Here is a 10,252-nt window from a genome sequence, read left to right on the forward strand (position 1 = left end):
TTGACAAACTTGAAACGCTTTCAAAATTCATTTTAATCAAAGTTTACCAGATTTAAGTGTTTAATTAATTTTTGATGCTTTAAAAGCTTCAATTGATTATTTATACTTTAAAAATATGCTTACAACACATACCTTAAAAGTACTTTTTAAAGTTCTCTATAAAACTGAGTTTAAAACTATGAGAAAAGCATACTAACTATTGACTTTCCTCATGTCTATCACAAACACATATTCTGTGGGAAAAGCCAAACTTTCTAATTATGTATGCTGAATTTTTGGATCATACCATGATAATTAGGTTAAGATGGTACTAACTTTCTAGTCAAGATATTCTTAGTTAAATTTATGTTTATTACAGGCACCTTTTATGAATTAATACTTTTATTTATTTTTATATTAGTAATTTTTCTTCTATTACTATAAAAGAACAACGCATTTCTTAAATCAACTTGTTGCAAATTTCTAAAAAGTTTTTTAGAAAATGTAGAAAAATTAAATTTATGCAACTTTTTTTTCAATTGAAACTTTTATGTAAAAAATATGTTTATAAACCAGAGTTCTGAAAATTCTATCTAATGCTAACTTTTTTATACTTTATTATGGTTTTATATCAAGTCATGGATATTGAAAAAATTAAAATTTACATAAAACAAAATAAATATATATATATACTATATTTCAAGAGACTTTTAAATAAACTATTCTTTGTATTTCTAGAATAAACCTACGTATTTCTACATAAAGATATTCAGAAAAGAATCTATTTCGCGAGTGTAAGTGCTAAAATAGTTACATTTTTAATTACTGTGTTTAAAACACAACATAAAACTAAAAATGTATAGTTTTTAGATATATATAGTTTTCAATATTTATAAAGTAGTAAAATTTGTAATTACTGTATAAATTAGTCTAAATTATCAAAAGTATATATAAATTAAGTTTGAAAATTTTAATAAATACTATAATCGAAATAAAACAAAGAAAAGTTTGTAACAGAGTTTTGTTTTATAAATCAAAGTTAATCAAGACTTTTTTTTGTTTAAAAGAATAATTTAAACTTTAAGCATAGTTTGGTTCAAAGAAGTAGAAAGCGAAACCTAAGTAACCTAATTTTAAATTAGCAAAGAAAGTACTACAAGAAAAGTTCAGAAACAAAAACTTTGTCTCAAGTTCAGTAATTTTAAGATGGAAAGATATTGATTTATAGCATCTGGTGTTAGACTAAAATACGTTTAGTCTATAACTAATTAAACACAAAGTTGAAAAAAAAAGTTAATAGGTTAGACGTTTTAAATATAAAACTGATTTTTAAACTGAAACCTTGTATACGCCTGATGGAGTCTATATTAATCAAAACCATTGCTTAAGATTAAACTAATAAAATGGTATTAGTCTTTAAAACTAAAACAAATTTACTTGAAATTTTATTTCGCAAAGTATAAAACATTTAGAATGACAATTGTTTGCCTTACCAGAACGGTTTACTCAAGTTTTAAATTTTTACGAACTTACATAAAACCGTAAGATGAATTATTTATTTACATAATAACAGATAAAAAACTGAACGAAACGACTACTAAGATGGAAAACTTGACAAACTCTGAAAAACTTTTTGTCGACGACGGGTCTTTATCAGTTCATCAAATTGTGTTAACAGTTGTGTACGCAATTGTGTTGCCAATTGGTTTAATTGGTAACATTCTGGTTTTGCTAGTTATATTCAAAGTGTACTACCCTAAACAACAAGGTAAGGCAGTCTTATATAATTTTTAAAAAGTTTCTAAAAAACTAATTTACTTTTGTTGTAAAACTACTGGTCATCTTTTTGAATAACATTCTAAGGTATAAATATATTTGACGCATTATGTGTTAAATTTAGTGTGTATTAAAAGTAGTTCTACTTATACAGTAAAAAATCTTTAAAAAATGCAAAAGTTAAATATAGTTAATAAATAGAATATAAATTCAATATTGAAGTCAGTTATCATATATAGTCAAGAACAACACTTTATTATTTTAGAGGCATGCTAAAAGTTTATATACAAACTAAAACAAGTTTTAGATTTCTTAAAGTTTTTTCTGATCAGCTTTTAAACAGAAATAAAAACAGTTTGATAAACATGTCTTTTAAATGTAATATGATAATCATAAATGCAGCGTTTTAAATAACAAGCGTTTTAATATTCTTCGTAAAGGTTTTGTGAGAACATTTACGCAGTATATTTTAAACGGTAAACTTTTATTTTGTAGATAAAAAAAGTTTACTTTGTAACAAATACACGTATACTTAGTGCTAGTATTTACAAAATACGACTTAAAAAAAATTTAAAAAGTAATTGTGTAAAATTTATAATTTAACAGATGTTATGTATTGCATTTAAAAAGTGTTTAATATTTAAACAGATTTAGTAAATAATCAAGTTAAATGTAATAATTTTAAAGTTTATTGCGTTTTAAAGTAAAGTATCAAAGTAGCTAAAACGAACTTTTACTTGGTAAAAGTAAAAACTACCCTATTAAGTGTTTAAGAAAAAGTTGTATATTCGTATTACATACTTAAAAATACTTAGTTCACGAGAACACCATTTTTATAAAACTACTTTCGTCCAAACAAATTGTAAATCATGCGTTCTGAAAATGACAAGCTATAAGATTTATCGATTTTGTTAATAATATTGTCTAAGAATTGTGCGGAATTTTGAAACGTCATACTTGGCAGATTGAAAAATACAAATCTTATGGCATTATTTTGTTGATTCAAACACATTGGGCTATCGGACTATTAGATTATAGAACAATAGCTTGCATAACGTTTTTCATGTTTAGTTTTGTTCATTTTTTTTTAAGAATTAATATTTAAAATATTAAAAACAGTTCAAAATAACATTATACAACATTTTGAAACTGTATTTCAAAACTTTGGGCTAAATTTACAGAAACATGTTTATCAATTTTCTATACAAGTTAAATTAAGTTATAATAGAAAAACTATATAGAAAGCTTATCGTAATAAATAAAATTTTAATAGCTTTACAAAAACTTACAAACAACGTTTCCAAATCTAATCGACACAAAACTTCTTAGATTTTAATTTTCTCAAAACTGATAGCGATTCAGATTAACTATTTTAAGTTAAGCACAAAATACGAAAAAGCATACGACTTAAAAGAATAACAATAATTTATACAAACAACACAGGACTGAGCAACACTCACATGATGATGTTGAACCTGTCACTGGCCGACCTCATATTCATCCTGTTCAACATTCCGTCCATGATGGTGGTCAACCTGTCTAAAGGGTGGACCGCGGGTCACTTCACCTGCCACTTCCATCTGGTGCTGGAAACCACCACCATGTTTGCCAGTGCTTGGACGCTTGTGGCGCTATCCGTCGACCGGTTTGTTTACGACAGTTTGTGAGACTTTTTAAAACACTTTTACAATTAAATTAATTAAAAGCTCTCCGTCAGCTAGACTTTATAGTTAAATAATGCTTCCATGCAGTTAGAAAAGGGTAAACAATGTAAAAATATTACATTTCAAAACGTTAACTCAGCTATATCTTCTAGTAGGAATTTTAAATAAACCTATCTTATAATAAAATTTAGTGTTTGACTTGATACTACATTTTGTAAACTATATTTAAAAGTTATAGTTAATTTGGTTAGTAGTTAATAGGTTTTGTTTAATTATGTTTTTAAATTTAAATATATTGCTATATAAAAACTGATTTAATAATTATATACACAATTGTTCACAATTAAGCAATGTGGGTAGTAAAAAAAAAAACAGGAAAACTAGTTTTACAGCTTTTATTGATTACAAAATAAAGCTGACTTTTAAATTTAATTTCGATAGTTTTTTTTTCGTATTATTGGCTATCATTAAGTTTTTTTTTTCTGCGTCTATATACTTTTCTCCAGGGGATTAAGCTATGTGTTTATTTTACTTTTAAATATAAAAATTAACTTTTAAATGTTTTAACTAAATATTTTTTAGTAAATTAAGACTTTGAAAGTAGGTTACTTAATAAGGCATTAACAAAACATGATTCGTTTAACAATTTATGATCAACAAAAAAAAAGTTATGAAATAAGATAGTATTTATAAATTTTTCAATCGTCTAGATTTTTTATTATCTAGATTTTATACTTTGTATGGGTAAAAACTTGTTAACTTATTAGCAGTATTGTCTAAATTTTAATACGCTTAAATTAGTCCACGTAAAAAAAAAAAAAACTGATTTAGATGAATTATTCTGATAAACAAATTAATCATGTTCAAACTAATCAGAAAAAAACTAAAACAGTTTAAATTTTGTAATTTATCTTATAGTTACTTAAATATTAAGTAAAACAGGTTCATAGCGATTGTTTATGCATTAAAATCGAGCACAATCAGAACAAAAACATTGGCGTACGTTTCATTGGCATTTATTTGGACTATTTCATCAGCTTTTGGTGTTCCCGCCGGTTTTACAAAGAAATATGTTAGTTGCGTTTTTTTATTTTTACTTTGTTTTATTTCCTAGCGATAGTAAATAATTTTAACAACAATTTAGAAAGTGTTAGTTTACTGGAAGAAGCACTATTGTGTTTTTCTTTTTATAAACTAAAAGAGAAATAATCACCTAATCTACTAGCGAAAGTATGTAAAAAAGGGCATTTTATCTAAGATGGTAGTAATATAATGTTGTTTGTCTAAATTTTTATTCGCGTGCTTTAACTTATTATATTAATAATTGTAATATTTTAATGTTAATTTTAAAATAAATAAGCCTTTACATAAATAACTAAATATTTATTTAATTCGGTATATATTGGCGTTTGTCTTTCAAATGCGCGTTTTTTTTTTAATACGTTTTTCTGTGTGAAGTTTTTCGATCTTATCACGAACTACTAGTATTCAAAATGATTTCAGTCAAAATTTATAAAAGCCGTCAAGTGACCAATTAATTACTCCTGTAAACCAACTCTAAGTAACGCAACCGCTGTAATTCCTTTCGAACAACTAGTTCTTTGAAACTGTTAGTCGTTTATATTATTTTTATTTTCGTTAATACATTTTTTTAGGTTTAACTAGTGAAGTGATTTATAAAGTTTTTATTGTAATTGCACATATAGTAATCAGTAATTCTAACTGTTAAGCTATATAAAATCAATACTGAATTTAACAATATCAGTTTCTCGTCAACAAGGCACGTAGAATGTATTAGGAGTTTTAAAGCATATTATCACCCTTTTAAACTAAAAAACAATTTTACAAAGGTTTTTTATAATTTTAAATTACACTGGCATATGATAAAACTTGAACAATGATTTAATTTTTTACGAAGTTTTATTACTTTAAAGTTCCTTATGAAAAACATAACTGCAAAACAAAAGAGATACACTTAATATTGTAAGTTTGATATACTTTTTCGCTTAAGAAGATATTACAGTATTACTTCAAACCATATTTCATTTATTTTTTATCGAAGTTCAAAAGTTGAAAACAATGTTATAGATACGTAAGCAAACAGCTTTTTAAGCCAGGTTTTTTCAGCTTATACAGTTTTAATCGATTTTGTGTTTAAAGTCGCAGATTAAAAGCTAAACAGCTTTAAAATAAACAAACCCTGAAACTTTTTTAAATAAAAAGTATAGTTTTAATCAATATCCTTCAAAAGAACGTTTTTGTAAAAAAACAAAGACAAAAATTGTGTATAAAATTATGTAAAACTCAATGAATATAACAATTAAAGAAGATCTAGAATTTGCATTTAAGTTGTACTATAAATTAAATATACACTAGTTATTCAAATATTTGTAATTTAATTAGTATATAACCTAAAGATTTTTTGGAATTTTAAATGCGAGTTATTACTTCATTAATATGTACTTGCTTACAAAAGTAAGTAAATACGTTTTGTTAGCAGTACATATTAAGTAACAAGAAAATTAAGAATGTGAAATTAAAATTAAGGTGGTTTGAAATTTAGTTAGTTTGCATTAAATTTAAAAAAATACTTTTAAAGTTATTCTACTTTTGTAGTACGTAGTTTAATAACCAAATATTTTTTTTTAATAAGAGTACTGAAGCATATTTAATTGTGTTATTGTAAATAAATGGTTGCTTATATATTGTGTGCCAAATAAAAATAGTTATGATTAATTTTATTTTATTAAAGCTTCTGAAAACTTTGCTGTTTTAAAATTCTGTTAAAAAATATAATGTTATATTGGTTTTGTGTACTAATTTTTGTAAAATTTAAAATTTAAACTTATACTGACTGGATTAGATGTATATTTCAGTAAAATATATACCCGATTATGTAGTCGCCTAGTCAAAGAAAAATTACATGACATTCTATCAAAATGTTTTTTTTTAATTAAGAATGAAAGTTAAAGCAAGAACTTTTGACCTAAAATTCTTACACATAACGACTTTAAAAACTTATATTAGTTTAAGCTGTTTAAATGATGATAAAAAAGTTATCTAAAAGTACAAAATTTACAAAACTACATAAAAAATTCATATATAATCGATTGTTGGTAGTTTTAAGATCAAAATCTTAAATCGATAAAAATTTATAATACTCAAACTTTTTTTAAAAATTTCGGTGTTTATCAAGTATATAAATACATACTGTTTTTTTTTACAAACTCATTAACTTCCTAACTAATGTAAAATAGGTTAATATTTGTTTTTGACCGACTGAAAAATTGTCCGTTAAATTTAAATTTTTTTATCTATAGTTTTTATTCAACAATACTAAACTATTAGCTGAATAAAACAACTATTGGTCGAATCTTGTTAAGAAATTACGCTGGTTTAATATCATTCTTTTAAACTCTACTCTAAATAAAAGACAAAAAGGGACTAGAGAGTAAATCGTCGAACCATACTGTAAATTTATTTTGTGTTATATTATAGTTTACACATAAACAACAAAAATGTAGAACCAAATAGTTACTTTACAAAGTATTTAATTTAAGATTTCTTGATAATTATTAAAGTCTGAAAAATTAAACATTCAACTAGTTACTAATAACAAAAAAAAAACTTAGGGAAACTAAAATGAGCTTTAGAATGTTTAAAAGCTTTCTGTATAAAACAGTAAACAGTAAAATATATAAAAAGGTTTTTAAAATTTTTATTTATTGATCCGCTAAGAGTTTATTACTAATCATTTTTTAAATTTCAGTAATTTTACTTAATTTAAAAACACTTTAGATATTTCATCGGAAAACTATAAAACAAACATATATTAATTACCTATTAAAATGATTCATAGGAATTTCAAAAAGTTTTCATTGGACAAATGTGCTTGGTTTTCTCAATAATTTTCATGTATTTAAACTTTTATTAGCAACTAGATCAAAATTGTACATTAAACATAGTAAAAATGTTTGCGTTTAGAGTCTATAATTTAAATAAATATCGAATATAATACAGTATACATTTGATTTTGAAGTTAACTTACAATAACTTTCTAGTACACAGCAGAAGACTTAAACCGGATCGCAGTTGAAAGAAACTCATCAATGAGGTTAACTGGTTTATTTTACCATTTTTACAAAGCAGTACAACTCATATTTTACTGCTTTTAAACTTAGTTTAGGAAATTTTTCAATATATACGTAGCAAGTACAAATAATTGAGAACCAAATAATGCGTAATTTTATTTGAACATAAAGAATAGGTGCTTAGAATGACTTATACTTGTTTTAACCATTTTTAATAGTTTATAAATGCTTATTTAAAAAAAGGAAACAAAGAAAGTAAAAATCACTTTATAAAATAATAACTTATTTTTATTTTGTTATGATATCTGAACTAGTTGAATCATAAATTATTCTAGTAAGATTCAAATCAAAATATAACTGGCTAAACTTATAATATATAATACGAGGCTTAAAAATGAATAAATCATTTTTAAAGTTTTTAACATGTTTAAATATTTTTTTTAATGATAAATGTTATTGGTTTAGGTACATCTACCCAATGTGTGTGGAATCAGAATCAGGCTGGATAAGTTGGTACAGGTTGTCAACTTTCGTTTTAGGGTATTCCCTGCCTCTGATACTCATCATATTGTGTTACAGGTAATTACTACATAATGAAATCCCAAAATGTCTGTTTTAGTGAAACTTTTGATTTTAATATAAAATTTGCTGCTTTGAATATTTACTTTTAATACCTCTGAACAAACTAATACTGCTACTATAAAACTAAATCATTACAAAGTTTTATCACAAAAAAACATCGGCGAAAGTCAGCAGAGCAGAAGCCTGGACTTTCGTTTGCCATGAGACAAGCTCAAGTTTAACAACAGGGTTGATCACGCCAATTCGATCATCAGACCACAAGTTTCGGTAGACTGAGACCGATTTCGTCCTTATTAGGACTCATCAGTCAGTCACAACCGAAAAATTTGTAGTCGTCAATCTACAAACGGTTTATCATGCTTTCACATGAATCAACCATTTGCTAGCAATGATCAGTGACGTCAGCATTGTCATTTGCCGTGCAACGTTTAAAACATTGTCCACTAAGCAAGACATCTGGCACGCTCGTTTTAGTACGATCAACAAAAAACATCGGCGAAAGTCAAGTTTTTCGGTTGAGACTGACTGATGAGTCCTAATAAGGACGAAACCGGTCTCAGTCTACCGAAACTTGTGGTCTGATGATCGAATTGGCGTGATCAACCCTATTGTTAAACTTGAGCTTGTCTCACGGCAAACGAAAGTCCAGGCTTCTGCTCTGCTGACTTTCGCCGATGTTTTTTGTTGATCGTACTAAAACGAACGTGCCAGATGTCTTGCTTAGTGGACAATGTTTTAAACGTTGCACGGCAAATGACAATGCTGACGTCACTGATCATTGCTAGCAAATGGTTGATTCATGTGAAAGCATGATAAACCGTTTGTAGATTGACGACTATAAGTTTTTCGGTTGTGACTGACTGATGAGTCCTAATAAGGACGAAACCGGTTTCAGTCTACCGAAACTTGTGGTCTGATGATCGAATTGGCGTGATCAACCCTATTATTACAAAGTTTTACATTTATAATTTGTCTAATTCATTTAACAGCGCAGTTCTAAGGAAATTATACATCAAATCTAAACTCAAAATAAAAGATTCAAAGAGTCAGAACGCTATGCTTCATAAAATCACTAAAATTGTAGTTATTTTAGTGAGTTTTGTTTATCAACAAATATGTTTAAGCTTTAAACGATTAGTTATTTAAGATATAAACTAGTAAATCAAATTGGTTTAAAATTGCTAAAATTTGTGCTTATGGAATAAAACTTTTTATAACATATCTACGATATTGTAACAAATTTATTAAGTATTGTTTTATTTTACCTAGTCTTTTACATTTGTTGTATTTGTTTAACGTTCAAATAACTATTTCAGGTTATAGCATTCGCAACAGACTGGTTTCTTTATCACGTCATAAAGATGTGGCGCCACTTTGACCCGAAAAATTTCCCTTTCAACATGACAACCGCCTACTTGGAGATAGTGGGTCAGTTGCTAGGTTACTCGAACGCGTGCATCGACCCCGTAGTGTACGCGTTCGTCTCGAAACCCTTCAGGAATGACTTCAGGAGTGTAGTGGGTTTTTGTGGAATCTGCAGATCCGAGTCGCGGGAAAATGTGAGAGGTGCGAATAAGCGAGGTGGTGCCAACAGCACAAAGTTTACTTTGGATGCGAGTGATAACAATTTGAAGAAAAATAAACTTTTAGAACGCTCTAAAGCGGGTTGCTGTTATAACTCGTTGAATGTTAGAACATAAAACCTTTTTTCCGCTCTTAACTAACACTAATTTATTTTTCCTTCAATATCTTCTTTTAATATTGCTCTAATTCTAACTTTTATTTTTCATGTAAAAAAACTTTATGTCAACAGTATCAGTATTTAATTTTCTAAAATGTTCAAAAAAGTTTAAATTTTATTTATTTTTTTATTAAAGTAAAACTAATGTTTACTAGTTTTTTCTTTTGAGTTAGACGTGTTCATTTAAAACTACGGTCAATTTTCTATCAAAACTGTAAATAAATTTTAAACAACTTAAGAGATTTTTCAGGATATTTATCCACTGATCCTATTTTTCAAACTCACGTAAAAGAGTTAGTATTCATAAATAATTTTTGAAAATAAATACTAATAATACATCATTGTTTCTGTCGTTAAATAATAAGCGTTAATAAAAAAAAAGTATTTTTATGTACTGAAAATAAATAGAATTAATTAAG

The 10,252-nt window shown here is 26.2% G+C and overlaps 1 protein-coding gene across 1 annotated transcript; it reads left to right on the top strand.

Moving 5' to 3' along the window:
• The first annotated feature begins 1,581 nt into the window (after positions 1-1,581).
• LOC145836723 (galanin receptor type 1-like) lies at positions 1,582-9,792 on the top strand. The gene is made up of 5 exons (XM_082944503.1): positions 1,582-1,747; positions 3,199-3,400; positions 4,362-4,491; positions 7,976-8,089; positions 9,409-9,792. The coding sequence occupies exons 1-5, from the start codon at positions 1,582-1,584 to the stop codon at positions 9,790-9,792; spliced, it is 996 nt and encodes a 331-aa protein (XP_082800629.1).
• Positions 9,793-10,252: the final 460 nt, after the last annotated feature.

The sequence above is a fragment of the Thalia democratica genome, chromosome 5, assembly GCF_965202585.1.
Source record: "Thalia democratica chromosome 5, ktThaDemo2.hap1.1, whole genome shotgun sequence".
NCBI lineage: Eukaryota > Metazoa > Chordata > Thaliacea > Salpida > Salpidae > Thalia > Thalia democratica.

Excerpts from the sequence above, each read along its gene's own strand:
- LOC145836723 (XM_082944503.1), top strand. The coding sequence starts at position 1,582 with ATGGAAAACTTGACAAACTCTGAAAAACTTTTTGTCGACGACGGGTCT. Across the intron at positions 3,401-4,361 it reads GTGGCGCTATCCGTCGACCG|GTTCATAGCGATTGTTTATG; the intron begins GTTTGTTTACGA and ends TAAGTAAAACAG. Across the intron at positions 8,090-9,408 it reads CTCATCATATTGTGTTACAG|GTTATAGCATTCGCAACAGA; the intron begins GTAATTACTACA and ends TAACTATTTCAG.